Genomic DNA, 18,123 nt, shown 5'->3' on the forward strand with positions numbered 1-18,123 from the left:
TATATATTTTATAAATTTTGCAGGAAAAATATAAGCATATGATGATTGAAATTCGATTTATAATGTTTTTATATAAAGTTTCGATTTCTCTAAAGATTAACTTCCATCAGATTATTTTGATGACAGTTTCAGACTTCTTTTAGTTGTTAACAGATAAAGAAATATGATTCCGTCTTTTATTTAAAGCGTTTGGCCATTTATGTATGAATATCTCTCAGAATATGAAATCGTTACATTCGTATATAATGTACATATTTGGTTTATTAAAACAACTAAATAAAATTGATTTTATCGTATAATTATATCATTCAGTTTCGAAACGAGCAACTGTCGATTATTGAATTGAGAAAGAGTACTTCAAAATCGATGTTTCTGATGGCTTCTTGTCACATCAATTTGTCAAAATCTATTGTATCAATCGATCTTTAGGGGGAAAATAATGTTCTTCGTCGTAGGATTTTTTTTTTATATATGTACATGTTCTATATCCAAAGGAAATGTACAAATGTATTATGTACATATATGTATATCTCATTTAAGTCGATGAATGTTGTCAAATCTAAATTTATAATAATAGAAAAGCGTTGAATGTTATTAGAATCTAGCACATGTATATTAACATACGTTTCTTAAAAATATTTCGTAACATATTTTGTAAAGTTGAGATATTGTATGCACATCCATGTGTAAAGGCCAATTGGAAAAATTTTTTATGACCTAAATTTGTACATATATTCCTAATTTAATTGAATCTTTTATAACTTCAGTTGGACCTTATTGCCTTCTATTAAGATTTATGATATGCATACACATATGTCGAGAGTGTATCTTAGTATTATAATAATTGACGAAATTATCATTGTATTACAATAAAAAATATATGACAATTTTATATAGGTAGATAATAGGGAGATATAACAATGAATAAGATAATTTCATTTCTCAGAAATCCAACAGCCTTTAATCGTCTAAATCTTTAAATAAAACTTACTCATAAAAATGACTCAAGCAGTACATTTTTTTTGTTAGATAACGATATATAAACAATGAGATATAATTTAACATAAACAATACAGTTCATTGATAATAATCATTCATTAAATAGCTTTCCATCGCCATAACGATGAGATATCAGATATTTCTCTTTAACTAAACTTAAATCACTTTCAGTTATACATACGTATACATATGTATGTACACGTATACATATCAATTATAAAATATATATATATATATATATATATATATATATATATATATATATATATATATATATATATATATATATATATATATACATACATATGTATATATATATATATATATATATATATATATATATATATATATATATATATATATACATATATATACATATACATATATGTATATATATATATATATATATATATATATATATATATATATATATATATATATATATATATATATATATATATATATACATATGTATGTATATATATATATATATATATATATATATATATATCTAATCTATAATTTGGAAAGAGACTTTGTATGTATGTAAATATCCTTGGTCGTCGTCGTCGTCTTCGTCCGTAGATCGGTGACGTCATCGAACACGTGATTCGATTTTTTTTTTTTCGATCCATGGGCGCCGATTTGTTTTTTTCGTTTCAATGGATTCACCCCCGCGGGGGCGCAAGGCGAGTAGCTTCATGGGGCCCCGCCAGGGGCGCCACAAGGGGCGCAGCCCCGTGGGGCCCCAGCCTCATGGGGCGCAGCCCCATGGGGCTCAAAAGGGGGCGCCACAAGGGGCGCAGTCCCATGGGGCTCAAAAGGGGGCGCCACGAGGGGCGCAGCCCCGTGGGGCCCCGGGGGGGCCCAGCCTCATGGGGCGCAGCCCCATGGGGCTCAAAAGGGGGCGCCACGAGGGGCGCAGCCCCGTGGGGCCCCAGCCTCATGGGGCGCAGCCCCATGGGGCTCAAAAGGGGGCGCCAACAGGGGCACAGCCCCGTGGGGCCCCGAAGGGGGCCCGGGGGGCCGAGCCTCATGGGGCGCAGCCCCATGGGGCTCAAAAGGGGGCGCCACAAGGGGCGCAGCCCCGTGGGGCCCCGAAGGGGGCCCGGGGGGCCCAGCCTCATGGGGCGCAGCCCCATGAGGCTCAAAAGGGGGCGCCACAAGGGGCGCAGCCCCGTGGGGCCCCGAAGGGGGCCCGGGGGGCCCAGCCTCATGGGGCGCAGCCCCATGGGGCTCAAAAGGGGGCGCCACAAGGGGCGCAGCCCCGTGGGGCCCCGAAGGGGGCCCGGGGGGCCCAGCCTCATGGGGCGCAGCCCCATGGGGCTCAAAAGGGGGCGCCACAAGGGGCGCAGCCCCGTGGGGCCCCGAAGGGGGCCCGGGGGGCCCAGCCTCATGGGGCGCAAGCCCTAATAGGCATTAACTAAGGGGGGCGAAGCCCTAGACGGCAATTAATCATGGGGGCGCGGAGGGGCGAAGCCCTAAAAGGCAACTGATCATGGGGGCGAAGCCTTAGACGGCATTTAATCATGGGGGCGCGGAGGGGCGAAGCCCTAAAAGGCATTAACTAAGGGGGGCGAAGCCCTAAACGGCAATTAATCTTGGGGGCGCGGGGGGCGAAGCCCTAAAAGGCAACTGATCATGGGGGCGAAGCCTTAGACGGCATTTAATCATGGGGGCGCGGAGGGGCGAAGCCCTAAAAGGCATTAACTAAGGGGGGCGAAGCCCTAAACGGCAATTAATCTTGGGGGCGTGGGGGGCGAAGCCCTAAAAGGCAACTGATCATGGGAGCGAAGCCTTAGACGGCATTTAATCATGGGGGCGCGGAGGGGCGAAGCCCTAAAAGGCATTAACTAAGGGGGGCGAAGCCCTAAACGGCAATTAATCTTGGGGGCGCGGGGGGCGAAGCCCTAAAAGGCATTAACTAAGGGGGGCGAAGCCCTAGACGGCATTTAATCATGGGGGTGCGGAGGGGCGAAGCCCTAAAAGGCATTAACTAAGGGGGGCGAAGCCCTTAACGGCAATTGCTCATGGGGCGTGGAGGGGCGAAGCCCTAGAAGGCAAAGGCTCAGGGGGGCGCCGAGGGCGAAGCCCTAGAAGGCAAAAAAAATTGATTTTTTTTTTTGATTTTTTAAAAAAAAATTTTTTAATTTTTTTTTAATTTTTTTTTAATTTTTTTTTTATTTTTTTTTTAATTTTTTTTTTTGATTTTTTTATTTATTTTTTTTTTATTTTTTTTTTTAATTTTTAAATTTTTTTTTAATTTTTTTTTTTTTTTAATTAAATTAGCTTAGTCATGTTTAAGCGGTTTATATTATAAACACTGAGCGAAGCCGGGTAATACAGCTAGTATATATATATATATATATATATATATATATATATATATATATATATATATATATATATGATATAAAATCGTAAAGATTTTTGCTTCTGTCTAATATGAGAGCATGATACATGAGTGCAGTTTTCGTAGCAGAAAGTGCATGGAAATTTTTCCCTACCGTAGGAAAATTTCGCCTCTTGTGCATCATCGACGGGAGGAAAACGCCAAAGCGTCGAAAGTTTCTACGGGGAAAAGGTCGACAAGTTCGCCGCGGATTTTGTACCGGGAAAAACTTTCCCGACGGAAAATTCGATTCGCAACAAAAGCCCGTCGACAACAACGAAAAGCGCGAAACTTTTAAGTGTTCCAACAGCCGACCGCCTAATTAGGAATATTTTCAGGGGAAAGTCAGATGATTTCCGAGACATTTTCAAAGTTCGCATCCCCAGATTTCACCCTCGTTTTGTTTTTTACAGTTATTTTCTATTTGAAACGTCAATGATATTTCACGGGCTCCCATCGGATTCAATCTATTTCATTTATTTATTGAAAAATCAACAGACGATAGATGTAGAAATGCATAAAATGCAATTTAAATCAGAAATCATCAAAACATTTTCTCATTTTCTATGGATATTCTCCTTTCTAATAACCAGGCTATATATTTTATACTCACCCTATATTATACCGATTAATAATGTTTTTAATTTGAGAAAAACGACCGGTCCTTTTTTAATGAGAATTAGTCTAATCTGCGACGCGTCCGTGCCATAAATATTTATGAAATTAAATCTTGAAACACTGTCTCTGTGAATGGATTTTCTGTGTACAATTAAATTATTCTCGGGTAGAAGAGGGTGTATAATATAAGTGTAGTTGATGAATACCCACGTATTAGCATATAAATTTGATTTATGGCGCGACGAAAAAAATTAAAGTGAATTACGACCAGTTTTATACTTCAGTCATTGTTATCAATACTAATTATTATTATTGGAATTGGTTTATTATGCCTAAACCAAAAATTCTTAGGAAAACGCACGCATATTATATACAAATATGTATTATTTATTATTTTATTACATACATAAATCATATGTGCCGTCACAGGAATTACCCCAAGGTGACACATATGTATGTATGTACGGGTCTACGTGACGAGACAGAATGTTAAATGACAGAAAACGCAAATATCGGAAGGCAAAGATCGAAAATCGAAAGATCGAAAATCGAAAGATCTTAAGTCGAAAGATCAAAAAAAAAAATGTTGCATGGTTAACGGTACATACTCACTTAATTTGCGCGAGCAGGATACAACAGGAACAAGAGGAACATGCTTTTCCTCCCGTATTCTGCGCGCGCACATTAATACGGGAAGAAAAGCCTGTTCCTCTTGTTCCTGTTGAATCCTACTCGCTCAAATTAAGTGAGTATGTACGTGAGTATGTACCGTTTACCATGCACCTTTTTTTTTGATCTTTCGACTTAAGATCTTTCGATTTTCGATCTTTGCCTTCCGATATTTGCATTTTCTGTCATTTAACATTCTGTCTCGTCACGGAGACCGGTATATACGTATGGTTAGATTAATTCGTATATAAAACTACTAAAAAATTTTCACATAGAAAACAATAGAGACATCTAAGGACAATCAACCATTTTTTGATACATTTAAAATTTGTGAGAAATACATACATTATGTAGGTGACATAATTTTATTTTTGATGTTTTGTCATATATTATATTATGAATTTTATTTTATTATTTTCCTTATGTTCATTTTTATGTATTTTTCTTTTGTTTTTTATCGATTTTTTTTTGCTTTTGCCTTTTATTTATTTTTATTTTATGGTTTTTTTTTCTCTTGTATTCTTATGTAGGCCATTGTGGTGCATTAGGTTCTTCCTGTAATTCCATAATGGTCCAAAACTATAAATAAATAAATAAAATGTGTAAATAGATCACTGGATCAGTAGCTATTAGAATAGACTCAAGATTTATTATATACCAACAGCATGTAAAAATCAAAATCAAAATAGGTTTTATACATATTTAAATAGGGTCTTACAATCGAGGTTTTAAAAAATATTATTTCGATAATTTCATGACTAGATAATGAACTTTTTAATATTATATTCGACCTCAGCAACATAATTATCGTATCATATTACACCAATCAATTAAAAAATATATTTTCGACACATTAAAACGCTTCAGTATACTATGTATATTAAAATTTAGCAGACACGCTGTAAAAAATCCTCATCAAACTCGATTTATATAATCGAATTAATTTTTGCGTTTTATCTTCTGTTTCAGGAACGCGACATTTCATTTCGGACGCGTAATCCAACCCCGGAAACCAAGGCGCCTCCGATAAAGGATCACTAACGACCCTCTCATCCCCTCATCCCATTTCGAAGAGCGGACTTCATTCCCGTCTCACTCGGGAGATGAAAAATTAAAATTAAAAGAACACACAGACAAACCACTCAAAGCGAAAGAGAGAGAGAGCCCCATTCCAACACGGTAATCAGTGTCGTTTTCATACCAGTGATAGAGTCCCGTGCAAAAATGTGACTTCGCAGTGCCGCATCGGATCAGTGTTTTTGATTTTGAGTTATTTTTGTGTGTGCGACAATGTTTCGATGAGCTTGTGCGTGTTGTGAAGTGTTACAGGTAGTAGATAGTTAGTTTTGTTGCGATGGCACTTTTGTACCGAGTGGCGCGACTTCACGATCGCGCCAACACGCACGTGTTCACGTTCGTGGTCACCAGGTCGGTGACCAGGGACTTGGAGAGGGACATCACCAGCAAGGAGTTGGCCTGTGGATTCCAGAAATGGGCCATCACCTTTTCCAGGACGGACAAAGTCCTAGGTATGACTCTCTTTTTATTATCTCTAACTTTTTGTATACTTTTTGAACGGTAAGTTAACAATTCGGGTATTGCTTGGATAATTCAGGGTTGTTCGGTGCTTTTTTGAGGTTGGGAGCTACTTTTCAACTAAATTTTCTGGTGATCGACTTGTATTAAGTAGAGGTAGGACCGGAAACGGGGCGTTTTGGGTCTATTTTCCAGAAAATAGGGCAAACTACAAAGCTAGAGATCATAAAAAAAGGTTCATCATATAAATGAACAAAGCACGGCGATCAATGAACAATGAACTGCACAAAGTTGGTCCGCTATTTAGTAATAAGAATCTTATATACTTTTTAGTTTTACTTTACTTGGTCCGCTCTAGGAAGAGACTTAGGGCGAAAACACACTGAGTGGTATGGGACGTCATGTGTCCTTAGCTTCCCGTTCTACTCGTGCAGAATGAATATGTTTGGGAGGTCGCATGTATATGCATATCCATATGCAACATATAATTTCTCCTCCATTTTTTTTAAAATATGGCAAACTTAAAAAAATTCGTTAAAACGGATTGAAAACTGCTGCTATGTAATTGATTCTGTTCGGAATTACGAAAATACATTTTTCACTGGAGATATACAGTGAAATCACACAGGGAAGAACGGCACGTCGTGCGCCTGGCTGCCCGCTGTGGGGGTTCTCCTATATTTCTTCAAATATGGTATACACCGTTGTCGATCTCTGTCAAATAAGGTTAGAATATCACCGAAAACACTCCAGGGTTGATTTTTGGGACTGTGTATGATGATTATGGGCTAGGGGGTGCTGCGTTTTTTCGCATGTTTAAAAGTATCTAAAGCAAACACGTACCACGTACCACTCAGTGTGTTTTCGCCCTTAAGAAAAACGTGCTTGATATTTATTTTACCGCCTTTTGACCAATAGCATTTCGTGCGGACAGTAAGTAGAACACTATGCGAGAAATGCCATTGGTCGGAATGGTGTGGAAAGGACAGCATTTGCGTTTCACCTTCACAAAGTGTCTTGTATGTATGTATTTTGTAAGGCGAAGTATCAAAATAATTTAGAATTTTTTGTAATTCTTTTTAAACAGTCATAAACGTCCTTTAAATACTTGAATATTTATAAGAAGATTTAAATTTTACCAACGTTAAGAAATTTTGCAATTTAATCAAAAAATCATTGCGATGATTGACTTTGAAAATTATTCTCATTCATATTTGAAGGTGCAAATTTTATGGAGCTCATTAAACCACTTGTTAAATTGATCCAATATTTTTTTGTTTTAAAGCCCATTTCATTTTTATTGAAGATAGGTCGCACTATTATACTTTACTTCAATTAAACGTGTTCTTATTTCAGGGAACTCTTGAAACCTTATTAAAGCATATAATTTTCTCAACTAACGTCGTAATTCATTGTGAATCTGAAAATATGTCTTAACTTCTTCGATAATAATTTAAAATTTTAATATATTTAATTATTGTTTACATTTTATTTTAAAATATGCTAAAATATCATTATTATTTTGAAAATTCACAATCAAAATTGACATCGACCTATTGGGAGCTCTTGGTTTATATTATATCAAAATCAAAACATTAAAAGCTCGGCACAGTAGTGCATTGAAAAGACTACTTCTATTGATACTACACAGCACCGCCCGTTTTCGGCATGTTCATACTTTTGGACGAGTGCAACGCAAATTCGAATAACGTATAAATTACAGAGTGCGACGATACGGCGCAATATTGCTTGCTCGTATCGTATAACGCGTCAGTATTGTCACAATATGACGTTTCCGAAAATATGTATATGCGCACGACAGCACCTTCGTCAGTGCTGGTGCACTCGCCACTATGATGTTACGTCATGCGTGAATATTTCTACAGTGGTCAAACAACATTGATAAATTCTTCTATATATATATATATAGTTGTTAACTAAAATATTTGAAAGATAATCTAATTGAAGATTCCATTTTGTATCTGAAAATCTTAATTTCTTAAGTATTTTTATTTCTGAAAATTTTACGAGACTCATTAAAAATGCCAATCGCGATCCATAGCTTAAGAAACTTTGAGCTGAAAATAAATTATGAAAGTTTTTAATTTTATATTCGGTCCCCCTGATTTTCACTATTTCGCTATAATATGTACATACGTATGTAAGTTATTTATGAAAGTAGGATATTGGACAATAAGGTTGATTTTTTAAGGTGTATATTCAGTTCGGTGATTACTAGTCAAATGTGAACCGGTCACAGGACAACCGGTCGCTCTAGATCGGTCACACGTGATCACCCGTCACACTAAAACTGGTCACGAGAAAACTGGTCACACCCTAAAATCGATCAACCAGTTTTCTCGTGACCGATTTTAGGGTGTGACCAGTTTTCTCGTGACCAGTTTTACGTGTGATCACGTGTGACCGATCTAGAGCGACCGGTTGTCCTGTGACTGGTTCACATATGACTAGTAGTCCGTTTATCGGATATTCACATAAAGATTTGACGTAGCTAAAAGCACTACGACAGTTACATTATTACATATAAGTCTGCCAATTTGTATGCAAATCTCTCTTTAAATGGCAAATTTTACTCGGATAATATTATCTTTATGAGATATAATATTCAATATAAGATCTATTATGATAAATAATATGTATGTATTTAATGTATTATTTTCAATTATATGTACATATAATGCACATATATATTTATATTTTTCTTTAAAGTAAGTATAATATTCAAAAATGGTATCACAAAATCATACTTACAATACGGAACAATATCCTTTTCAAGAAAGAAAGCACAAAATTTTGAGCGATAAAATCCTTTCAAAATTTCAACAACCCCGACAGTGAAGAAGAAGCAACAAGATTTTTTTTTATTGAAATAATGATAACAATGGTCACTTATCTCGTACGCTGAAATACGACTACAGCCATTCATCTGAAAGTTTCCTTTATTTGTGCCCTCTAGTGCGGATGATGGAGAGCTGAAAAATAGGGGTCCATTCAGAAAAACGATGAAAAGCAGGTGCAGCTTCCACTATGGATCTGTTTCTAAGAGCGAAAATTATTTTCCGGTTTTATTCATTCTTATACGAGTCGTGCCTACGCATACTAAAATCTATAGAAATAAATTATAAGAACAAAAATAGGGTTACCATATCCTATCACTTGAAAAGTTGGACACGAAAAATGTTTTTTATATTTAAGCATTTATTGATTATGTATTATCTAATATGTAATTTCGAAAGAGACTTTTTATGTATATATGTACATATCTATGTATGTAAGTTTTGGTTTGTAGAATCCGTGACGTTATCGAATAGATCAAATTTTCTATGACGACGATATCGACATCAATTTCGGTTCCGTTTTCGATTTCTATTCCTTTTTCAGTTCCGGATCCCGATTTCAGTTTCAGTTCTTGATCCTGATTCCTTTTTCAGTTCAGGATCCTGATACCTTTTTCAGTTCTGGATTCCGATTCCATTTGTAGTTCCGGACCCAGATCTATGTTTCAGTTCCGGATTCCTTTTTCAATTCCGGATGCGGATTCCTGTTTCAATTCCGGATTTGAATTCTTGTTTTAGCTCCAATTCCCATTCCTGGATCCAATTTCAGTTTTCATTCCCAAATATAAAAAAAAAATTGTTTCTGATTGGCTGTCGTTGAATATTATTTTTTTTCGATTCAAATAAATTTAATAAAAAAAACAAATAAATGTTTTCTATTAAATTAGCCATATTTACGCGGTTTATATTACAAATACCGAGCGAAGCCGGGTAAAACCACTAGTAATATAACATTTTTACACCAACGCAACGGTTTCGTTTTATATTTATTGAAAATTTTCAACGGAAAAAGTAACTATTTTTTTGGAGTAATAAAATGATCGAAGTACATAATGAAACCAAATGCTTCCATCAACCAATGCTTTTTGGGTAAATTCAACTCGAAAGCTTAATTTTTAACGTGTATGCTTTAAAACACCTTTTTTGAATCCGACTTTGAACGCATTTGAATAATTAGCCACGGTCATTTATGTTCAAAAAACTGGTCATGGTAGGTCACAAGTTCAAAATAAAAGCTTTTTATTTTGAATTTGTATGTATATACATGATCTACTGAATAAATAAATAAATAAGTGCTTATAGTAAAAATCTGGATACATTTATGTAAAGTTACTGCTTTAAAAATACTTAATTTAAGACACTTCCGTGGGAAAAAGAAATCGCATGGTAACCCCAACGAAAAATCAGATAAAGCAAGTATGAATAATTTCATTTGCAAAACGATATTTCTCAAATGTCAATTTATATCTACACATACATAAATGTGCTCTTCTCTGCTTTGTTTGGTCGACGAATTCAACGCTTCTTTTTTTTTTTTTTTTGGTACTTCTCGTTTATTCTGCCCTCGCATTCTCGGCCCTCGACTTCTAATGGAAAATATTGACGTTCTTCGAAGGTTTTTTCCGGAAAACCCTCGTGAAAACCCCGAGCACTGATTCACACGAGTGTGTGCTGCTCGGAATAGTAATGTTCCGGCGCACGTGAATAATTATTTATTATCATTGCCTATCGATACAACACTTGAAAATCCCATTAGTTTTATGATACTCACTTTACTTATAGGTATATTCCTTAAAAGCATCAAATCGGATATTCCATAAATAGAATATTGGAAAATACGTAAGTATATTTGTATTTGTATACATATATATACATAGGTATCCACACTTTTCAGCTTTCATATACCTAAACTAAGTTATAGTATTCTTATTTTTTTTACGCAATTTAGAAGTGTATATATGAAACTATGCAAATCAATTTTTAGCAGTTTTCAACTAAAAACCACCAAATTCGGTACACATTACACAGGTTTTGGAGCTCTTTTTCTAAACTTTGAGCCATTATAGCTGAGTACCACCGAATATGATTAAAGAAAATTGATTCGCGGAAATAACATTTGACAATCTATTTCAAGGAAAAACTTGCTTTGTGTACGTCTAGACTTAAATTAAGTAATGAAATTGCTTCGACAAACTTTGATGTTTTCTTCAATCGAATAGCGTTTATATAAAAGGTTTCGGTTTGCTATTTTTTCCATCAAATTATCCACGCAAAAAATAGAGTAGGCTTAAAATTAAAATTGTATTTCGTGACTCGACTGCTTATATAAAATCTCAAGGCAAGAATAATAGGAAAGCTCTCGTCAAATCCCGCACATCTACTTTTATTTCGAGTGAAGTGATAAATTCTGTCATATAAGCACGTCAAGATGGAAAGAAAGCACGAGCGTATCGCATGAATATATTTATAGTCGTTAAATAAAATTTTAGCATCAGTTGTTTCGAAGTTCGAAACAAAGATAATTATTTTAAGGAAGGAAAACATCTTATAAAGGCAATATCGAAGCGTTCGAATGGCGAAGTTTTGCGCGAAAAGCAATTGACAAATAATGTTTTCGTTCAATCTGAAGCTTAATTAATTACCTTTATGTCGACCAACTTTGAAACTGATTTAAATATTTACAAACAAATAAATTAAATATAAAGGTTGATTTATACGCACAATTTTAGAATAGGCTTTGTACAATTGAGTGAATCTCATTATTTTTTTAGCACAACAGCTTCATTTAGAACGTGGTTTCGTAAAAAATGTCATACATTGTCAGCCAAACTTTGGCAAAACAATCATCAGATCAACTAATCATTGTTTTTATAAAGCGTCATTCATCCTCTATTTAAAAATACAACTATATAAAATATAATCTAAGATTTATATCGATTTGAAAGGCAACACACATATTATACATACACTAAATAATACGCACCATCGCAAATAAGCCTAGTTCTACATTATCTTCGGGCCGATCACGATCTGATTCATCTTCAAAGACTTGGCTCACTCTTTCATCCGTCGGTTTATTTAATAAAATTCCCCATTTCACGGATGCGAGCTCGTGAATAAATTTAAAAACTCATAGCGCCGTGTACGAGACCGCACATTTCGCCTTCGGGGAGAGTATATTGAATGTTGAAATCGACCGTCGAACGAAACGGGAGATATATAGGATCCCTAAGGATCCCCAGGACCCTGACCTTTCGTTACAATTCGCGAAAGAGCATCGCCAATAAATTCAATGTGTTTTTTTATGCTTTTTTTCGTTTTGCAGGCGTTTATCTCGTATGGAGGAACGCGTCAGAGGGAATGAGGGTCTACGTAGACTTCACGTTCACGTTGCTCAACAGGGAACATTTCAGCGTCAACGAAGGCTTTTCGGGAAAACAGGTATGTGTGTTATATTTTAGTATAAGCATTCCAAAATAAGTGTAATATAATTTTTATTCGTTTATTATGTGCCGTAATGTCGCTCTTTTCCGCTTGAGTGAGCGCATTTCGCGCGAAACACTCGAGTTCGTAGGAATTTTATATTATTATCTTTTATTATTCAGACGAGAAGTAAAAATACGCTCGAAAAGAAAAACTACTGAAAAATATGTTTTTTGTTCCTATTATACCGTAAAAAGTTCGTAAATGTTGCTAATCCAATTAGTGAGAGCAAAATGGATTTTCATAAGTCATTATTGTATTATTTTCCCTCTATTTTATACTGTTAAAAAACCAGATATTGCATGTTTATATGTCCTATATTTATCAATTTTATATTGAATAAGGTTTCATTGAAATGTATTCAAAGTACACTTTTCGGATTAAAAAGTATTTCAACTGGAAAATAGATTGAACGTGGAGTTGAAGGCTACTTCCACTTTATTAAAATGAATTTTTGTTTGCCCTATTAAGCAAATCTACAACTTTTTGCATACTATTTCAAGGTACTCTAACTTAAAAAATTATGAAAACATTGCCTTTAATATAATAAAATAAACCAATAAACCATTCGTGTTTCTTAAATCGCTTTTTTATTTGATTTTTAAATAAAATTTTCAACACTTCTTTTCAAATTAATTCTCAGTACTTATTAGAGATATGAAAAGGTATTAAAACATAAGTAAATATCGTATGTATTTGAAGCAGCTTATTTATAAAATCGATAACTTACGAATATGTGTGTTTTACATAAGTACATAGGTTGTGTATTTGATGGGAAATGTTTTTTTGTTTCGAATTCGTTAACCAAATATTATTATACGATAATGGCTGTTGGTTATTCTCATTAAATTTATGTTAAATAGACCGCAATTGAGGTAAATTAAACATAAAATGTATGCGTAACGATAAATCACTCAATCGTTAACCGAATGAATCAGAAAGCACCGTACATATTACGATAAGTATCCCATTATATAGCATCGAAAATAAGCTGAACAATTTAATCGAGGCTTTGCAAATTTGGAATTTGATAAGTGGAAAGCCTTTCGAATAAATTCCCCATTCAAGTGAGAGCCACTCATAGATGTGTTTCAAATGCTCGCTAATTTGGATGTTGAAGAGCCCCAAAAAATGTCTAGCTTAAACGATAACTTACTCACAAGATTAGGGATTGCTTTTTTCAATCAAGAGCTGTCTATTATTCTTATAGATGATTGCAAGATTATTTAAATTATTTTCTGTCAAATTTTGATGAAAAATTTCGACAAAGCGAAGCAGATGTAATAAACTAATTATTGTATTATTCAAATTATATAAATTACATATTTTTAATTTAAAAAACTGTTTTTGTACATCTACTTCTATATTTATTTAAAGTCCGGACCATATTAGCATTACAATTGTCCAAATATAACAGAAAATAATCAAAATAATATCTATAGAAATTAGAGATGACAAGAACAAAACATACAAACAAAAATACATTTAACAGATAATCATAAAAAACAATAAAGCATTAAAATAGTAGCGGAAAAAAACAAACAAGGGAATATCTTATAAAAAGGAAAAAATGGAAAGAAAAATAAAAATATAGCCATCAGTATAGCTCAGTGATTGCGTTTATGTTTAGCACCAAGAAATTATTGGGTTCGATCCCGGGCTAATCTTTAATATGCTGCTGGTTAGACTTTTATGTTTGTGAGTCCAAGTGGACCGTTTCTTATCAGAGTTTGCCAATTTTATATGATCATTGTTGAAACCTTAAAATTGGAAAGAAAATTATCCTACCTCCTGTCACAAATCTTCTTTATTAATGTAAAATTTGTAAAAAAAATCTAAAAAACCATAGATGTCTCAATGAATGAATGAATTAATTGTTAATTTCATGTTCTCCAGCTTCTCGAAATACAGTGATTTATGTAATAAAAATGTTGGGTTGTGTGTAATTAATCATCAAGGAAGGCGCATTGGGGTCTTCTTGTCAAGCCTTCCTGGTATATATCTATGTAAAAAAATTAATTAAATATGTATGTATATACACAAACGAAAATACATAATCATAAAAAAACAATAGCATTATAATAATAGCAGATAAGTAAAAATATCAAATAATAAAATACAATACATATGTATTTATATTAGATTGGTTCTCATTATGTCGACGAATGTGGATTTGAGTTCTGAGACAATTCTTAACTTATATTAATTCTGCATACCTAATAGATAAAAATGAAGACTATGAGACTTTCACTAAACGGGCCGACCTAATGTATTAAGAATTGTCATCATTTCCAAACTCGGATCAATAGTCTGACGTAATAACAGGGCCCTATGAATATTCCATGATGTATTCAATGTATTCAAATCAAAAAAGAGCGTACGCGGCTTTGGAATTCATTATTTTTGTACCCCTAAAGAAATCATGATTAAGTCCAATGATCCTTTTAGTTCAGATCGAGTTCGAGATAGCGGCATTTATGTTACTTTAACGTGGAATTCACCCTTTTTATTATATTTATTGCATTCGATTGATGGGTTTTCATGTAAAAAAATTATATATTGTGTCCACGTCTGAGAATTTCTCGGATTAATTAAATCCCCGTGGGAGTGGACGTGTGTATGAGGCCGACAAACGCCCGAGATTGGGGAATACTAAGAAGGAAAGATGGGATACTTTTATGCGGCAAACCGTGAATCTTAATCTTCTTTTCTTCTTATATTATATAGGTATGTATCTATGTATGTACATACAAAAAGAACGAATACATCCTTTGAGAGGAGACGAGAATGGAAAAGAGACAATAGAAACAACTATGTATGTATAGTATAATACAATATACACATTCACAGACACGGAAGTGAAGAACAAACACTGGAAAAATATTCAAGTCGATGTAAATATTCGCTTGGTATTATATGTTTGGTGAAATTGAACGATTTCCATGAAAATGAATGAGATCTGATTATCGTAGGACAAAGGGATTTTTTTGCCTCTTGTCGTGAAGCAGATAGTCTATTGTGCGATATATGTACATAAGTCTTGTACTCTTAAACGAGCAATTCCTAATCGAAACGTGTTCAAAGATATCGATGAAATTAGATGAAACTATGTATTATATTTATATTTCTAGACAAAAAAAAGAGATTGTGAAAACGGTTAAAATAGGTTTCGATTTTGAGAAAACTCATTATTTGACACTGAAATACTTCGTATTATGTTTACAATACATCTTACATTTATTATAATAGTTACTAATTAATCCCTAATATACTGACATATATACTGACTTGAAAAGACTGTATGCCATATATAATATTCCGTTTGTTACAGACATTACTAACAAACTAACCAGTAGATTATATGACAGAATCACTAAAAACCATACTAACACACTTGCGAAGAGTCTCGGTGATTACAACAAAATTTCTATACCATTCTAGTATAAACACAGATTACCTAAACACAATCTACTTTAGGTGATCGACTTTAGAGAGTCTTTAATTAGAATTATGTATTAAATGTATTATGAGCATTTATAAGAATTGTAAATAGGTTTTTGAGCTCTTTTTCTTATTATGCTGTACATTAACATGAGAATAATATAATACTATGATTACTAACAAAATTAAATTAAAAATGTAAAATAGAAAATTCAGGTCCAAGAAATGATATTGATAAATCTTGACTTTTGACCCGCGACTTTATCTATGTATTTGAGGAATATAAGAAGGTTACAAAACCAAATTCGATAATTAAACATACATACACGTTCACATATACCGGTTATGAGAGCATTTTCGATACAAATTGAGCGCAAATGTAGGTAAACTTACACAAGACAAAAGTTCTACTTCCGGTCGTCGGATTTTGTTAAAATTTTTATCAATACTTAACAGTACTAAAAATATATTATAAACATTAAATATCAAGATAATAAAAATAATTTAAAAGGTCAAAAGAAAATAATGAAATATTGTTTTAAAAATAATTACTACTTTCGGTTTACGACTTCTGACCAAACCTCATCAACTCAAAGTTAGTACCTACAAATATAAATTTTCAGCTTGATACGTTCAGGGGTGTTTTTTCATGATCTACAAAAAACACACAGTTTTTCTAGATTATGAAAACGTGATCAGTGATCAAATTTGAGTTCGAATCAGTCAAAATTTCGAGTTCGAAATTTCACATGATCACAAATCTTCATCTATTGTTACTACGTACATAGATAAAGAAAAAATAAAAAATAGAGAGTTTTGTTTACTTGAACAAAATCCTATTTATGAAACAGTAACATGCATATCTAATTTATTTACACGTAAATTATAGCTTTCAAACTAATTGAGTAACATAACACACCTTGACTTATCACTTCTGTAAAGATATTGTTTTCATCAATGCTACATACGTATTTACTAAAATTTCCAACTAAACTTGATCTTTCATAGCAGACAGAATATTAAAGTTGAAAATAAAATAATTAATATCAAATTTGAAAAATAAATGAATCAACACGAATTTGAAAATAAATGAATTGTTATAAAATTTTATACGCCGTTCACTTTTACTGAGTGATGGTCTATTTTCCAAATATTCATTAAAATAAAGTAAGTAGTCGTGCAAATTTTAAAACATGTTGAACGTAATTGGGTTTGTGATGGTTTTTCACGGCTTGTTAATATCAATCGATAGGCAGAACATTTTCTAATTATTCAGAGTAAATCCTTGAGAGTTTCCACGTAATAGATAAATTCGATCTATGTAAGCTCAAAGTTCACCTGCTTCGAAATTTAATCTGATTAATAATTTACCTAGCCGATGGCTTTGATTGAGTATTTGACTGAAGGATTTTGAGATTTTGACTTTAATTAATTTGGAACGCTGTGGGCGTCGACGAATAAAACGGGTCAAACTTCTGTATTGTTTTAAATTTATTTATAATTACATATTTTTAACTACTCGCAATTTTAGCGGTTTGTTCCAATCTGTCGACGCACGTCGCAGTTTGAACGTAACTGGTATTAGGATTGGAATCGATTTCGTCCTCATTGTTATTTGATTTGTAATTTGTGTATCTTGTCGAGCACGATTGCAATTATTATCGAGCGTGTTCAATCAAATCCTATTCATACAATATATGTATGTATATATGATAAACACAAAGACAATTCCAATATGAACATAATAATATATACTGGAACCTATTTTTTTTTAATTCAACTTACTCTTACTTAATCGAACTAACCACGATGAGTATTTCTTTTGCTATTATTAATTTCAATATCATGTAAGAAGTAATTTTACTACACACACGAGCTTGTCAAAAACTTGTTGATGTGGGTCAAAACCTAAATCTAATTGGTACGAATTCCTATTGGTATTATAGTTATAATATAGACGTAACAAAATGTGTTATTAATATGATTATTATATTGGATGTTTACTTGCATACATATGTATGTATATAGATATTGTTGATTTGAGAAAGTTATAACGAATACATATTTGTATCGGTTCCCGGAAAGATGCACTAAATTGCACTGAAAAGTAGCGCGGTTTTGAGAAGT

General features: G+C 33.8%; 1 protein-coding gene across 1 annotated transcript in view; it reads left to right on the top strand.

The window, feature by feature from the left end:
• The first annotated feature begins 6,032 nt into the window (after positions 1 to 6,032).
• Positions 6,033 to 18,123, top strand: part of LOC143915909 (uncharacterized) — a 120,440-nt gene continuing 108,349 nt past the window's right edge. Inside the window, exons 1-2 of the mRNA XM_077436730.1 lie at positions 6,033 to 6,207; positions 12,398 to 12,513. Of these exons, the coding sequence (XP_077292856.1) occupies positions 6,033 to 6,207; positions 12,398 to 12,513 (291 nt within the window). The remainder of the gene's footprint in view (positions 6,208 to 12,397; positions 12,514 to 18,123) is intronic.

Source organism: Arctopsyche grandis, chromosome 8 (genome assembly GCF_051622035.1).
Source record: "Arctopsyche grandis isolate Sample6627 chromosome 8, ASM5162203v2, whole genome shotgun sequence".
Taxonomy (NCBI): Eukaryota; Metazoa; Arthropoda; class Insecta; order Trichoptera; family Hydropsychidae; genus Arctopsyche; species Arctopsyche grandis.